The 16,507-nt window shown below is 44.2% G+C and overlaps 1 protein-coding gene across 3 annotated transcripts in view; it reads right to left on the bottom strand.

Moving 5' to 3' along the window:
* Positions 1-1,840: 1,840 nt before the first annotated feature.
* Positions 1,841-16,507, bottom strand: part of LOC308473508 (phosphatidylinositol 3,4,5-trisphosphate 3-phosphatase TPTE2-like) — a 28,215-nt gene continuing 13,548 nt past the window's right edge. For all 3 annotated transcript variants that reach the window (XM_080999192.1, XM_080999194.1, XM_080999193.1), the window contains exons 9-19: positions 15,788-15,852; positions 14,679-14,739; positions 12,427-12,508; positions 11,357-11,445; positions 10,157-10,218; positions 8,589-8,669; positions 7,443-7,548; positions 7,160-7,257; positions 5,091-5,189; positions 4,071-4,141; positions 1,841-2,147 (exon numbers count right to left, since the gene is read on the bottom strand). In XM_080999192.1, coding sequence (XP_080855318.1) covers positions 2,045-2,147; positions 4,071-4,141; positions 5,091-5,189; positions 7,160-7,257; positions 7,443-7,548; positions 8,589-8,669; positions 10,157-10,218; positions 11,357-11,445; positions 12,427-12,508; positions 14,679-14,739; positions 15,788-15,852 — 917 coding nt within the window. In that variant the 3' untranslated portion in view covers positions 1,841-2,044. The remainder of the gene's footprint in view (positions 2,148-4,070; positions 4,142-5,090; positions 5,190-7,159; positions 7,258-7,442; positions 7,549-8,588; positions 8,670-10,156; positions 10,219-11,356; positions 11,446-12,426; positions 12,509-14,678; positions 14,740-15,787; positions 15,853-16,507) is intronic.

Genomic DNA, 16,507 nt, shown 5'->3' with positions numbered 1-16,507 from the left:
GTAAAAAGGTAAAGGACCCCTGGATGGTTAAGTCCAGTCAATGGTGACTATGGGGTACTGTACTCTACTCGCTTTTCAGGCCGAGGGAGCCTGAGCAATGGGAGCTCACCCCACCACATGGATTCAAACTGCCGGCCTTCCGACTGGCAAGCCCAAGAGGCTCAGTGGTTTAGACCACAGCGCCACCTGCGTCCCCATAAACCGGCACTTAACAGTAGCTAATGCATGGATGCACAAGCTGCCCCATATATGCTACCACAATGTCCCTACTCTTATGTTGCTACAGAAATCAAGAAAATGAACCCTGCAGTTAAGTGCAGTAGCCTATATTCACATCTGAGTTTTCTGTTTCGCTACAGTTTTGCAGAGCAGTTTTGCTCCATCTTTTGTGTGCACACTTCTCAGAATATCTTAAAGTAATATTGCCTTTTCCTTTAGGAAAAAAACAAAATAAGGACGAATTACTGGTGTGTAAAAGTGGCAGAGAAGGTTTCTGTCTTTTTAAAACAGCAAATTTAATATGGCCTAAGCTGCTGTAAAGGGACGCGGGTGGCGCTGTGGTCTAAACCACTGAGCCTTGGACTTGCCGATCAGAAGGTCGGCAGTTTGAATCCCCGCGACGGGGTGAGCTCCCGTTGTTCAGTCCCAGCTCTTGCCCACCTAGCAGCTCGAAAGCACATCAAAGTGCAAGTAGATAAATAGGTACCACTCCGGCAGGAAGGTAAACGGCGTTTCCGTGCACTGCTCTGGTTCGCCAGAAGCGGCTTAGTCATGCTGGCCACATGACCCGGAAGTTGTCTGTGGTCAATCGCCGGCTCCCTCGACCTATGGAGCGAGATGAGTACCGCAACCCCCGAGTTGTCCACGACTGGACCTAACGGTCAGGGGTCCCTTTACCTTTAAGCTGCTGTAAATGGGAGCCCACTTAGTACTGTCAAAAAAAAACCCCTCAAATTTGCTATCCTTCAGGTCAACTCTAATCCCACGTGAGGTCTAGAATTCAGGAGTCTAGTTGGCTCCATGAGCCTCTTCAAGGATTGAGCAGAACGTTCCAATTTGACTGCTATTGCAATGGGTTGGGTAGGATGACTGGGTTGTATTCTGCGCCATTAAATCAGGCAGGAGGAACCTGCCGTCAAGCAATAGCTGCAGAGCCACAACACCAGTCACATTCATTATTGCGGGACTTGCAGTTCCAACGTGATCTAGCAGGCCACCATCTCTGCTTTAGAGGTAACCTGTAATAATGATAATATCAAACTGCTGAAGTTAAGTCCCTGAGCCAAACCTCTGTGCAAGTAGCTTACAACAAGGCCGAGCAACTTCCAATTCCAAATAACATGCCCAGGAAGGGAGTCCGCTGTGCAAGTGAAGTGGCCAGTATAACAATATAATGGCCGCTGTATCCTGAGCCTCCCAGTTCCAGGAACATCCATGCCACATCAGCAGAAAAAGGGTACTTAAAGCATTATTTTCACAATGCTGGGATATTGCATTCCCAGCTATGACTGACCCCAGTGAGCACAGCCAATGGTTAGGAATTATGGGAGTTGAGAGTGCCAAAAATATCCAGTGAGTTGCAGGCTCCCCATCCCTCTTATAAATGCTCAGTTTGATTAAATGAAAATTGCTGCTAGGATTAAATGGGCGAATCTTAACATAGCTAGTCAGGTCTTGGTGACCGAAGCAACGTCTAATGGTCTCATTCGGAAGAAGACCATGCACTGTCCACATACCACAGAGTTTGTATTGAGATCAGCCACCTGAGAAGATGGGAAGGGGGTGGGTAGAGTTTGAAACACTGGAAACTGTTTTTCACATAGAGACACAAACAAGCTGACAAAATTAATTGTTTTAATCATTATAAGCAACACACACAAAATAGCTAGGCAAGCTCTGTGTTCAATATTCAGTTCTGCAATGTCCTGTACAGACACAAATGAGATTTAGAAGGCAATACCACAGCAGTAGCAGAGCATCATGATCCTGGGAAGGAAATGGAATAGGAACTCGTGTTTTAAAACTTGCCACTGTTCACTTCTGGTTAGCATTCACCAAAGTGCAGCTCCACAGCAAAGTCTTCCCTGAAAGTCTTCCACATTCTTGGCTTGTGTAGGTTATCAATTTCATTTCTAGAAAGGTAAAGCCTGGGGAAAGTGGGGAAGGAAGTATTAAGTTTAACGAAGAGCATGTAAATCCATGTGCAGGGAATGGCACATGTTCAAGCATTTTCCTTCTGCGTTTGATCAACCTATGGTGGAGGAGCTTCCCACACCATTCAGAACCCTGGAGAACTTCACATGGAACCTATGGCACAAAGAAGGGGCTCCCCCTTGCATAAGTTACCATTCCCAACTCATGGGAGGTGATAGCACAGCTATCCTTGCCACCAACCCCTGGCATGTTGATCCAACACAGAAACAGAACACATGAAAAAGTCACACAGGAAATACAACACGAAGTAGTTACTGGCAGAACACGGGAGCATGTACCTCATCTGTAAATGCTGTCTTCATCTCCCATTTTTAACCACACAATCCATTTTTAGCACAAAAGCATAGCTGCCTCCCATTTGCTGGGGACTTGTCCTCAAGCTTGTGCTCAGTCAGTTGATGAGCTACAGTAGTAGTTGCAGCTATGAGGCAGCCATTTCTGTTCTGTCCTCCATTTCTCACCATCGTTTCCATTCCATTCCGTTATGCTATAGTTTATAGCTCACCTCACTCTCCCCACTATGGCCAAAACCAATGTAATGAATTATGTGATCAGTGTCAATGAAAACGATGCATCAGAAACTATGCAGAAAGTAACATTTGTGGACTAAGAACAACAATAGCAAATAGCACTTATATTCGCTTGCATGGTTTCTGTTCCTGACCTCGGATGAATGTGCAAGTTGTGGCCATTTCTTCTGTTTCTGATGTCCCTTGTTGCACCCCCAAAAAGAGAATGTACAGCTCATTCTGCTTTATGAGTTAATAGTGGCTTTTAATTTGTTGTTAAGCTAGTGAAATTCTGCTAGCATTCTGACTCAGTAGACTCCCTCTGTCCCTTCATATATTACATAACATAAAGGTAAAGGTAACCCTGACCATTAGGTCCAGTCGCGGACGACTCTGGGGTTGCGGCGCTCATCTCGCTTTATTGGCCGAGGGAGCCGGCGTACAGTTTCCGGGTCATGTGGCCAGCATGACTAAGCCGCTTCTGGCGAACCAGAGCAGCGCAAGGAAACGCCGTTTACCTTCCTGCCGGAGCGGTACCTATTTATCTACTTGCACTTTGACATGCTTTCGAACTGCTAGGTTGGCAGGAGCAGGGACCGAGCAACGGGAGCTCACCCCGTCGTGGGGATTCGAACTGCCGACCTTCTGATTGGCAAGTCCTAGGCTCTGTGGTTTAACCTACAGCGCCACCTGCGTCCCTATTACATAACATGCTGACCTGCAATTGGGGTAGATAATGATTCCTTTCCAATACAGGGCGAGTCTGATTGCATGCACCTGGAGACAGGTGAGCAAGTGTTCGTATTCCTGCTACTTAAAAGTAGCAACATGGCTGCTTAATCTTTAATTTCTCCTACATCGTGTTTATCAGCAGCAATGCTTCAGTAGTGAGCAATGAGGCCTCCATCCCTGAAAGGAAATTGATTTCTCAGTTCTTCACTCAACCAACTTCCTTTATTGGAGACTCGCCCAACAGTGCATTTCAATGTAAGAAAAACCTTCAGAGACTTGAACTCATGCCCTCTTCCCCAACAAAGCAGAGACAGTATTTTTTAGCCTGTATCTTTCTGAAGAGCTAGGCTCAAGGCAAGTCCCCAGTAGCAAATGACAGGCTCTACTTTCTTCTGTGGGGTCATGTGAGGGGAAAGGGTTGGTTGTTTACCTTTTAAAAATATATCGCAGTCCCATGGAAGAAAGCAAAGCCTTTCTCTTGATAACGGAGACTTGTATTGGGCCCATTTCTTCACACAGATAAAAGTTTGTCACAACTGGTTCCCAAGCCAGCCAAAGTTTGAGGGCATCTTAGCTTTTTGTCACAGGCCTCTGATGTCGGTCATTACAGCTTACCTGTTGTCCTCTACAAAGGCTGTGTGGAACCAAAAGAAGAAAGCGCAGTCATCGTAGCCTTTTGGTATAGCCTGTATTTTAAAAGGCAAAAAGATGGAATGTTTAATACCTACTAACCTTTGTACAGTGCTTTCCCATGTTCAAAATGTGTCACGTGCATTACAATCACAACACATCCCAGAAGGCAGTTCTCTCTAAGCGCAGAGTACAGCCTAGAGCATGTTACCTAAGTCTTCATTGTGAGTTCATGCTACATACAATATTCGAACAAGGGAAACAGACTTCGCTCTGAGCCATTACACCAGCTGTTTAATTTAAGATTTAATGTGATTTATTATATTTGGTGCTTGTCATTGCATCTGCCAAATAACTCATCCTCTGATACCTATGACTGGGCCTTTTCTATGTCAAGCTAGTTTCCAATACAGTGGTACCTCAGGTTACATATGCTTCAGGTTACAGACTCCGCTAACCCAGAAATAGTGCTTCAGGTTAAGAACTTTGCTTCAGGATGAGAACAGAAATCGTGCTCTGGTGGCACGGCAGCAGCAGGAGGCCCCATTAACTAAAGTGGTGCTTCAGGTTAAGAACAGTTTCAGGTTAAGAACGGACCTCCGGAACGAATTAAGTACTTAACCCAAGGTACCACTGTATTAGTTGTTTTGTTTCCACAATAAACTGGGAATAAATCAAATCTTCCCTTCAATAACACCTCCTTTATTTTCTGAAATATCACAAGTCACATTCCATTTCTCAAGGTGTTCTTGCATCTTTAGTTTCATCATAGTTTTCAGGATTTAGATTCCACTGGGTCAAAAGGCAGGTTATAAAAACCAACAATTCCCTATCCACTTTTATAATTCTGAATGTTAAAGCAGGATTTAAATATCTGAAATAAATAAAGGCCAGAAGGGGTGTTTAACGAAGTGAACCTTGTGTTTGAGATGGGTCAGCAATGGCTACAGAGGACACAACTGCTGTGTGACTGATATGCAAAAGATCCACAGTTCATTTACTTACAGATGAAGAAGATTCGAATCTGACTTTCACATCTTTGCTAACTACGGGACAGCATTCAAAAGCAATTACTACCCAGTCGTTTTCGCCATCGAAGAACAACTGAAAGTAGATGGGACATCTCATTCACGATGAAATATTCTTGTTACAAAATGCATGAACTTTTATCTACTGAATCAACTATAGCCTCCTACTGGGGCAGCATGGCAAGTAAGGTCCCAGCAGCCCCCTCCCCATTGACCCAACTTAATTTGCCCTCTGAAAACTAATTTGGTCTGGTAACTTTCCTTTGGCCCCATTAAAACATAAAATTCTTGGCTACTCCTCAAATCGCCTAGCAACACTCCCTCCTGTTAATCTATTACTACTTAGGAGAACACAGCTGGAAAGTAAGGTTCACAGGCATTGCTGTTGAGGGAAGAATTTAGAGCACAATATACTACCAAATTCTGTTTAGCTAGAAGATGGACACCTTTTCTTCCATCCATGCTTTTCTTTTAAAATGTAAGGTATTTTAGGGGGGGAAATTCCCGCCTACCGCATTTCATCCTGTGTGTGTTATTCCTGTATGTCCCAATCTAACAAATATGCAGTATTTATGTACCGTATTTTTCGCCCTATAGGATGCACCGTCCCATAAGGCGCACCTAGTTTTTTGGGGGGGAAATAAAGGGGAAAAAATTATTTCCCCCCCAGGCGCGGGGCTGGGGCGGGGGAAGCCTGAGCTTCCCCCGACCCCAGCCCCCAAACAGGCAGCTCTCTGCAAGCCGTGGGAGCCCAGCGCTGGCTCCCGCTGCTTGCGGAGAGGTCCGCGAAGCCAGGATGCGCTGAGCTCAGCGCACGCAGGCTTCAGCATGCAGGCAACTCTCCGCAAGCAGCGGGAGCGCTCCCACTGCTTGCGGAGAGGTGCGTGAAGCCTGGAGAGCGAGAGGGGTTGGTGCGCACCAACCCCTCTCGCTCTCCAGGCTTCAGCGAAAGCCTGCATTCGCCCCATAGGACGCACACACATTTCCCCTTCATTTTTGGAGGGGAAAAAGTGCGTCCTATAGGGCGAAAAATACGGTAATATATATTAACTGGGGGCGGTGGAACCAATATGTGGTCATTGCCCCCCCCCCCCGTTTTGTTTAAAAGGCTGCCAGTCCTATCTCCAGTTCAGAAGAAGTGCTTAGCTTCTAGAAAATGTGCAAAATGTGTTAAATGATGCAGGAATGACAGAGTAGCTGGGCTGCCTGCCAATAATCTCATCCCAAGAGCACCTGTGACATCCATGCAATTTATTCAGAATGCGGCAGCTAGACCGATGACTGGGAGTGGCCACCGAGACCATATAACACCAGTCCTGAAAGACCTACATTGGCTCCCAGTACGTTTCCAAGCACAATTCAAAGTGTTGGTGCTGACCTTTAAAGTCCTAAATGGCCTCAGCCCAGTATACTTGAAGGAGCTTCTCCACCCCCATCATTCAGCCTGGACACTGAGGTCCAGCTCTGAGGGCTTTCTGGCGGTTCACTCCCTGCAAGAAGTCAAGTTACAGGGAACCAGGCAGAGGGCCTTCTTGGTAGTGGCGCCCGCCCTGTGGAAAGCCCTCCCATCAGATGTCAAGGAAATAAACAACTACCTGACGTTTAGAAGACATCTGAAGGCAGCCCTGTTTAGGGAAGTTTTTAAAGTTTGAAGTTTTATTCTGTTTTTAACGTTCTGTTGAAAGCCACCCAGAGTGGCGGGGGAAACCCAACCTGATGGGCGGGGTAGATATAATAATTTATGATTATGATTCCACACAATTATAAGAACAGCAGGAATGCAAGGGCCATTTGTGAGAAACACTGCATTTTCCACAATTCTAGAATGCTTCACTTTTAGAATGCTCAAAACATTTGCTCTCCTTGCATCAAAAACATACCCCCAAAGCACGTCTAGCAAATTCACATTAATTATAGGGATTAAGAGATCCATCGCACAGAAAGAATCTTAAATATACCACCAGTTGCAAAAACTCTGGACAGGTAACAATTTATTACGCCAGCCACTCATGACAGACTTTTAAAACTAACCCGGGAGTCCCTTACCTGGCAGTTTTCTTGGGTTGCACAAACACAATGAAATACCACTTGCTTTTCCATTATTATCTTCACCCTCAAATCACTCCCATTGCCTTTCCCAACTCCTAAAAAAAAGTTTTTTTTAAAAAAAGGTTAAATAGTGATAGCAGGACAATGATTAGGCTGAATTTCAAGGACTGATGCCGAATTGTCTACTGCAAACTCTTTAAAAAGTAAACTTGCATCACAACAGAGGAAAGGAGGACATTAAATGCCACTAGAAATCCTACAGCATTTTAGCAGCGCTTACCATGGATAGCGTAGAGCTTTATGCTTTTTATTTCAAGTGGTCTCGCTTTTGGGAGCTGCAGGTTGTACTTCCATTTCAAGGTTGCGTAATACTCAACGTACCTATTCTGCAAAGAAAATTTGAGCGCGCCTTGAGAAATAAGTTACAAACAAGCTATAGCATTTTCAAAGCTAAAAGCAAATCTTCCAACTCAACCCTGAAGTAAGAGCAACCTTTTGGCTGCAAGAGAAGGTGACCTTCAAACCCCATCACTGCAAGCCTTGCCTTACCCAAACACTCCCAAATCCTGGACTCATCATATGTTATAACACAGGTGTTAAGTTGTGGGTGAACATATCAGACGACACAGCCATTCTTCAAACAGCTCTTGTTTATTCACAGGCCAGAACAGAACTGAACTGAAGGGTTCAGCCAGCCTGCTTATATAGCGCTCCAGAACAATGTAATTGTAACAACTTTCTGTAACTATCCAATCACTGAACGTCACTTTCGACCCCTCATTTGCATATGTGGACCTGAACTATCTACAGTATCCCCCTGCTGGCCCAGGGTGAGAACTTCAGCACATAACAACAGGGATCCCCAAACTAAGGCCTGTGGGCTGGATAAGGCCCGAGGGACTCGTTTATCTGGCTCACAGCGACCCCCGCAGCCCGCTCTTACCGGCGCTGCACGACTGCCCACTTCTGGGTCAGAGGAGCACTGGAAATAGCTTGTGCACATGTGCGTTATTTGCGCATGCGCAAGCGTTATTTCCGGTGCACATCTGGGTCGGAGGCCCGTGCACATGCACACAAGCTATTTCCAGTGCTCCTCCAACCCGGAAGTGCACCGGAAATAGCATGTGCGCACGCGTATGGGCACGCGCTCCCCCGCCCTCTGGCCCGCCATGCGATTGCCGCTGGAGACACCGGCCCAAAGCGCAGTAAGTTTGCTGACCCCTGTTATAACACCAAAGTGTTATAGGTTGTTCGCTGGACTGAAGGGACTCTAGGCGCCATCCAGAAATGCAGGGGTATGAGAAGGGTGGTGCAGGAAAAATGGTCAGTTATAGAGCTAAATCGTGACATTCTGCAAGTTGTGTTAATCCCTTGCTACGATACTGGTTCCAGTGTCTTTAACCGAGACGTCACTGTAGACTCTTACCTGTGATGGAGTTTCAACACCCTGAAACTTGGAGCTTGTGCTTTCATCGGTTCTTCTTTTACCAAAGTACTGTAAACTTTCCTAAAAAAAGGAAGATGATAACAGGTGTCACCATATCTTGTAGTGTTTTGTTTTAAACCAAGGAACTATAAAGTGTTATTTTAGAGACACAGGTTTGGAGGCCAAGTTTTCCCTCTGTTCAAGTTAGAGTGGGGTGGATTTTGCCAACTTCCTCTTTCATCTGCTCCCTTATGCCTTATCCCTACACCATTCCCACGGTTCCTCCAAAAGCAGGTTTTCAAGGGAGACAAGAGGCTGCAGAGTTAAAAGGAGCTGGGAAAGTCCACGTCTGGTGAACGTGAAGTTTGCTCCTGCGTACAGATTGGCTATGTACACATTAGTGGCTTATAACACAACATTTATCTCCAAAACCATTGGTTTTCTCTGATGGTATTGTTCTGTTTACAGGAAGATCTTCGATACATTAGAGTCATGGGGGAGATTCTTTTGTGTCAATTGCTTGTTCCTAATGAAGCTCCTCTCCCACCATCTTCTATGCTGTTCAACGACCAGTATTACCGGGCTGGTTTTCCCTGCCTTGTCTCTTCCTGCGGAAATCCTCTTCGTTTCAGTTGTACACCCCCTGGGATTCGCTGTGCATTGAGCAAGCCTACAGCTCCCAAACTGGAGCAAAGCTGGCTTGGGGAAAATCACATCAAAATGTGATACTTCAAAAGAAACAATGGAATGCCTGTAGTGTGTACATGGATTTTTAAAAAATAGGAGTGGGAATTCACTGGAACCAGAGTAAGCGGTAATGTATGCACAGCCATAGTATTCAAGCCATAAATCCCACAACACTCGGGGGGGGGGGAGGGCAAATTCACCACCTCCTTTTCCTCCTCTCCCAAAAGACACTGCTGGAATTTTTCCAGCAACAACCCTGGGGTTAAGTAACATGTTTACCAGTCAAATTTCATCATTTTTTCCCATCTTGAGAGCTGCATTCCTTTCTGAGCAATCTTCCAGGAAGTCACATGACAGTGGTAGGCAAGGCAGAGGCAAACGAAGGTGGAGGAATCGATGCAAATTTTACCTTTGTATAGCAGGCTAATTTCTACGTACACTACTCTCAAAAATCCAGGCAAGCAAGAAAGGCCTGAAGGCTGTATTCAGGACCTGGGCCTAGGGCACCCCAGCTCTGGAATCGATCAAACATTTCCCTTGGAAGTGATAGGAAAAATTCCACATGGTGGTAGCAGTGTTTGCATACTGCCTACTATGTGGTTCAGCCAAATTGCATTGAGGGATGAGCCTTCACTCTGTGCATTGGGCATTTCTGGAAATAGGGAGATGGTGGCATAAACAAGGCACACGCCTCCTGCAACTGAGCTTGAACCATGTATATAAAATTCAGGTTGCCATGCCACTTAAATGAATTGCCACCCAGGTGGAAGGCATTCTTCAGCATTCCCTGCACACAGAAAAAAGCCACTCTTTGGTCTTTGAGAGAATTAAAGCACACAAGTTCAAAGGGAGGATTTAATGTGCGCCATCGCTTTACGTACCTTTGCACTTTCAAACAGGCTGTTCTCAATAAGCCAGATGCAAATCATGGTGCCAGTTCTACCTGCATTTTAAAAAAAGGGGTGGGGAATCAAGACTTCAAAGGAAAGCCATCAGGGTTGGATTCAAGTTGTACTCAAGAAGGGAACCACTAGCGCATTCAGATTATGCTACATAAGAGATAGCTCAGTCAGTAGAGCGTGAGACTCTTGAACTCACGACCCCAAGATTGAAGCCCACATTGGGCAAAAGATCCCTGTGTTGCAGGGAGCTGGACTAGACGATCCTTGCGGTCCCTTCCAACTCTATAATTCTATCATGTGAATTACAAAGAACGGTTGGGGGAGCTGGGGATGTTTAGCCTGGCAAAGAGGAGACTGAGAGGAGATGATAGCCATCTTCAAAAAATCTAAAGGGCTGTGGCGTGGAAGATGGAACAAGCTTGTTTTCTTCTACTCTAGAGGGTAGGGCCTGTACCAATGGATTTAAGTTACAGTGGTACCTCAGGTTAAGTACTTAATTCGTTCCAGAGGTCCGTACTTAACCTGAAACTGTTCTTAAGCTGAAGCACCACTTTAGCTATTGGGGCCTCCTGCTGCTGCCGCGCCACCGGAGCACAATTTCTGTTCTCATCCTGAAGCAAAGTTCTTAACCTGAAGCACTATTTCTGGGTTAGCGGAGTCTGTAACCTGAAGCGTATGTAACCCAAGGTACCACTGTACATGATTAACTTAATTAAGTTGCAGTTTTTATTCAAGAGTTCCAACTTTTGAAGTCTTCCAACCCACCTTCCTTTAAAATAGCAGCTTTTAAGTAGCAAAATATGACCAACTCTGAGTTCCTCAATCCAAAATTTTGAAGAGGGACCAAGAGCTGTGATGGACCAGGTAATTATTTGGACTGTAGCTCAGTGGAAGAACACTGTCATCTCCAAACCGGGCTGGGAACTTGCCTGAAACCCTGGAGATTCACCTCACAGTCACATACTGAACTAGTTGAACCAACAAGTCTGACCTGGCAATAAGGCAGTTTCTCACCTCATTCTGCCTCAACTACCTATTTCAGAAAAATAACGGTGATCATTTAATACTGGAACACCAGAAGCTTTTGTAAACTAGAAACAGAAAACAAAACACCTTAAAAAAAAAGTTCAACCTCCTTCAGCTCCATGTCAATGTTTCCACTAAAAAGGACTTACTTACCCTTGCCTCCTTTGCAATGTATTGCTATGACATTGTTTTCATCTTGTAACATCCATTCCATCACGCTACGCGTGAATTGGACCATCTCCCTTAAGGACAGAAAGAGAAATCTCACTTAATTTTTCTTTTCTGAGATGTTCTGGGGGGGACCGGGGACCTAACACAAAATCATTTTATCAGAGCAGTAATAAGCCCTTAGCAGCTTGGGATCAGTTTACCTGAAAGGTTGGCCTGTGTACGTGGTCTGTGGAACTTGTAATATTACAAGTGCCAAACAACATTCACAAGCAGACTGATCTTTTGTGGTGGCAGCTCCAGTGCTTTGGAACTTCCTAGTAAAGGTAAAGGGACTCCTGACCATTAGGTCCAGTCGTGGCCGACTCTGGGGTTGCGGCGCTCATCTCGCTTTATTGGCCGAGGGAGCCGGCGTACAGCTTCCGGGTCATGTGGACAGCAAACCAGAGCAGCACACGGAAACACCGTTTACCTTCCCACCGGAGCGGTACCTATTTATCTACTTGCACTTTGGCATGCTTTCAAACTGCTAGGTTGGCAGGATCAGGGACCAAGCAACGGGAGCTCACCCCGTCGTGGGGATTCGAACCGCCGACCTTCTGATCAGCAAGCCCTAGGCCGTGTGGTTTAATCCACAGCGCCACCCGCGTCCCTTTGGAACTTCCTAGGCCCTCACTGAAACTTTTAAGAAGTTGACTAAAAAACATTATTCCAGCAAGCCAACTCAGACAATAATTTAGTTATGCATACTTGTCTTGAATTTGTTTTCTGTGCATTATTGATAATTTTATAGTAATTTTTGGACATTGCTTAGAGATTTTTGAAAGTGATCTATACATAAATGAAAAACATCAACCAAGTTAAATCTCATCTGGCTTGGAAATGTCTTGTTTCAATGCCATTTACAAAAACATTGGCACCATGCTTTTTAATTTTCTCTGAACTGGTTTCTCATGGACTAGAGCCATTTGCGTTCTTCAGCTGCCCTGATGGGTCTTTTGATTTAATTTTTCTCTCCTTAAATGCACACAGAAGAACCTTGAAATTATACTTACTCCAGAGTGGGAACATTATGGTCATCAATAAATATTCTCTCCACCCTGTAATGGAATATCTTTGGGTCATAGCCTTGTTCACCTGCAGGGGAGGGGGAGGGTATATAATTTTTTTTTATTTTTAAAAAATTATTCAGTGTTTGATTGTAAATAGAACAACTAAGCAATTTACCAAAAAAAAAAGCCAACAGAAGACCAAGCTAAAACCAGGTATTAAAAAATAATAATCAAAATACAATTAAAATCAGCTAAGCTAAAAACAGATTAAAAACTCACGTCAGCTTCTACATGTCTGGATATTGAGCATTTAAATCAACCCCAAACAGCAGCTTTTTGTTCAACTGAATGCCTTGAGTGGGGTTAGAAAAACAAAACCACACCTGTCAAAAATATATTGTTTCCCTCCCCTCAAGTGATGGGGGAGAAGGCACAGCCCCATTTCGCAGATACAAAGTGGTTATTTCGAATTTACAGCTTCCATAGCATTACGGTGTTCACAACTCCACTGTATCAAATTGGAAATGTTGTGTGTTCTGTCTCACAATCCGAAGCATAGTGGTTCATGGGGATGTTTCTTGTTAAATGTTCTTTATGTTTTTCATTAAATATCTACATAAGCAAACACAACCAAAACTTCTGGGGATCACTGTTACAGGTGAAGTCACCCAGGGAGGGAGGGACGAGTCTGTGAAATGTGGTAATAATAATAATAATAATAATAATAATAATAATAATAATAATATAAAATAATAATAATAATAATAATAATAATAATAATAATAATAATAATAATTTATTATTTATACCCCGCCCATCTGGCTGAGTTTCCCCAGCCACTCTGGGCGGCTCCCAATCAAGTGTTAAAAACAATACAACGTTAAATATTAAAAACTTCCCTGAACAGGGCTGCCTTCAGATGTCTTCTGAATGTCAGGTAGTTGTTTATTGCCTTGACATCTGGTGGGAGGGCGTTCCACAGGGCGGGTGCCACCACCGAGAAGGCCCTCTGCCTGGTTCCCTGTAACCTCACTTCTTGCAATGAGGGAACCGCCAGAAGGCCCTCGGCGCTGGACCTCAGTGTCCGGGCAGAACGGTGGGGGTGGAGACGCTCCTTCAGGTATTCTGGGCCTTTGAGGCCATTTAAGGCTTTCAAGGTCAGCACCAACACTTTGAATTGTGCTCAGAAACGTCCTGGGAGCCAATGCAGGTCTTTCAGGACCGGTGTTATATGGTCTCGGTGGCCACTCCCAGTCATCAGTCTAGCTGCCGCATTCTGGATTAGTTGCAGTTTCCGGATCACCTTCAAAGATAGCCCCACGTAGAGCACGTTGCGGTAGTGATTAAAAGTAACAACAGTGAACTGCAAGGGCCTCTTCTTTTTCCTGGACTTCACTATTATTAGGGACAGGCCCCGAGTCAGCACTTGTGGCTCCTTGCACCCTAGTGCCTCAGCAAGGCCCACCTGCTGCCTCAATGGTAGGCAGTCAAGTCTACAAGCCACCATTTCCCACAAGGCCCCAGAGTTTTCTGAGGCATTGTATGAAATTATAATGCTTGTTTTCAGACACCTTTGCAGTGCTGCTGCCACTGTCAGGTTAACCCGAGGAAGCCCACCAGAAAGCACATTGCTCAGAGCTGGCCCTGGCCCTGACTGGGGAAAACAGGAATTAAGCAGTGTTTACTACTTCTTCTTTTATTCATGGAAAGGTATTTAGAAGCCACCCATCTTCAAAAGAAGCTCAGGCTGATGTACAAAATGCGTAACACAAACAATAAAAACATGGTGCTAAAAAGAAATAGTAACAGCTCGTTAAAACGGTTGCTACTGAAGCACTGAAAAGTCAAAACAAAATTTAAAAATTCCTTTTTTCATTTTGTTTCGACTACGGCAGAACAACACGGCTACCTACCTGTAACTAGAACTATGAAAAGTCAAATACTTTTAAAGCCACACACTTTATTTCAGAAAAGAGTTTATTAGACTTGGTGGCCAAATCAGGCTCACAGGAAGCCCTTTAGTTGCCACTATGATGCATGGCATGAAGAAGTCATTTGAACAAATGAAACATTTAGTATAACCCAACTTTAAGCGATATGGAGATGGGGTGACTTAAGAGGTCAAAATGTGAAAAAGAGGACACAGATTGAAATTTAAGGCCGTTATGGTATATGCTCAGAAGTAAGATGCCTCCTTTGCAAGTTTTATTCTATGCATAACTAAATTAAAAACGGTTTAAATAGGAGATGCTTACTGCAAAGGTTGTAGACTTTGTAGTGGCCTTCATGTTTCGTATCCAAAAACCTTGCAACTTCCTATAAAAGCAGGAGGAGATATTCAAAGGACGCCAGAAGCATTAGGACCCAATGATGAGGCAATGCATTTGTGAAACCCATTTCAGAATTCAGAGAAGCCAATTCAAGCAAAATTGAGATCTCCCCATGTGCAAAGAGGTCTTCGGTGCCAACATATTGCTGTAGATGTGGTTGGATTCCAGCAATGTGTTAGGCTTAGCCTCAGCGGGGAGATTAAATACACATTAAGAACCAATGAAAGCAGAGGAAGTCAATGTGGTGCATTCCTAATCTTGTTGGACACCCATAAGCCACTGCCAACATGGTCAATATTCAGAGATGTAGCCCAAACATCCTATGGACAGCACCATGTTGAGGAAGACTGGCTTAGGTAGACATCTAGGCAAAATTTAAGTCTACTGTCACCTCTACACCATACATTTAATCCATGTTCAAAGCACTCAACACTTTCCCCAAAGAATGCTGGGAACTGCAACAGTTTACCCCTCAAAGAGCCACAATTCCCAGCACCCTTCACTACAGTTCCCAGGATTATTTGTGGGAAGCCATGTGTGTGTTAAAATGGATGGTGTGGATGCGACCAGACTTTTGAGTTGCTTAAAAAGGTAGTGTGGAGAAGAAAATGTTTAACGCCTGCAGCTTATTGGCTGATAATTCTAAGACATAGCACACCCATTTTTGAAGGCCCAAAACAAATCCTAACTCTGACCCTCTGATCATGGAGAAAAAATCAAGAACAATGTCAGGGAAGACACACAATGTCAACAGCCTGGCATTAGATCTGGCAAGGAAAGGAAGGAAAACAAATCGCCACCAATTAAGCAAATATTTTAGTTGTTTATCTAGTTTCTAAGTCAATTACAGCAATCAAGATGTAAGTAAATTATCATTTTATCAACCCCTCAATGCAGGAACTTGAAGAAAGGGCGTAATTTCTCTTAAATTACAAGTGTGGAATAAAAAACAAAAAACCGTATCAATTAAAAAAGCAACATGCCATATTTATACAGTGAGAACTATTTGCACAGACTTTCAGAATTTATGCTACCTTTATAGGATTCCTGTACCAAGACTGCTTCCCAGAAGATGGAAAGGACATTGCTATAACACGAGCTGAGAGATAGAAACACACACACATAAAGGCTGTAATAAGTCTAATGAGACAGCAACACATTTGCTGGTTCATAACTTGCAGTATTTCAGTTCAAAAGTATTTGTTTTTACAGAGATCAGTCTTCTGACAGCTCAGGCGTTCATCCTCATGTACCACTAGACTTTTACAAGACAAACTAAGAAGCTTCTTCTATGCTATCTCAATTTCCCCCTTTAAATCCAACTTTAAAACAGCGTAAACCCATGGACCATTTGTGAACACAGGCTGCGTGTATACACAGTCGTGTAAGAATTTTATCCAACTCTTGTGCTGGGGCTTTCGGTCAGAGAGAAGTAGGTTCAAGTTCCCATTCAGTTATGAGGCTAACTGGTTAGCTTTGCTGAGCAGATCACTGTATCTCAGACCAGCTTCCCTCGTAGGGTTCTTATAACACAAAAATAGGATTCCTACCCAGCTGCCTTAAGCCCCTTAGACAACAGAGAGGCACACAGATGGAATTATATACATTTAAACAGGTTTAAGATTCTTCACTGATGGAGAAAGACAAGTTCTGGTATGCCTTTTCAGTGTTGGCTCCTTGTACATGGAACTCCCTCCCTCTTTGCCCATGGCCCAGCAGAGTGGAGTCAGAACCCACAGCCTGCACACACAAGA

The sequence above is a fragment of the Podarcis pityusensis genome, assembly GCF_964106645.2.
Source record: "Podarcis pityusensis genome assembly, chromosome: 3".
In the NCBI taxonomy this organism is placed as follows: Eukaryota; Metazoa; Chordata; class Lepidosauria; order Squamata; family Lacertidae; genus Podarcis; species Podarcis pityusensis.
Note: the sequence above shows the minus strand (reverse complement) of the source record. Positions and strands in the feature narration are given on the sequence as shown.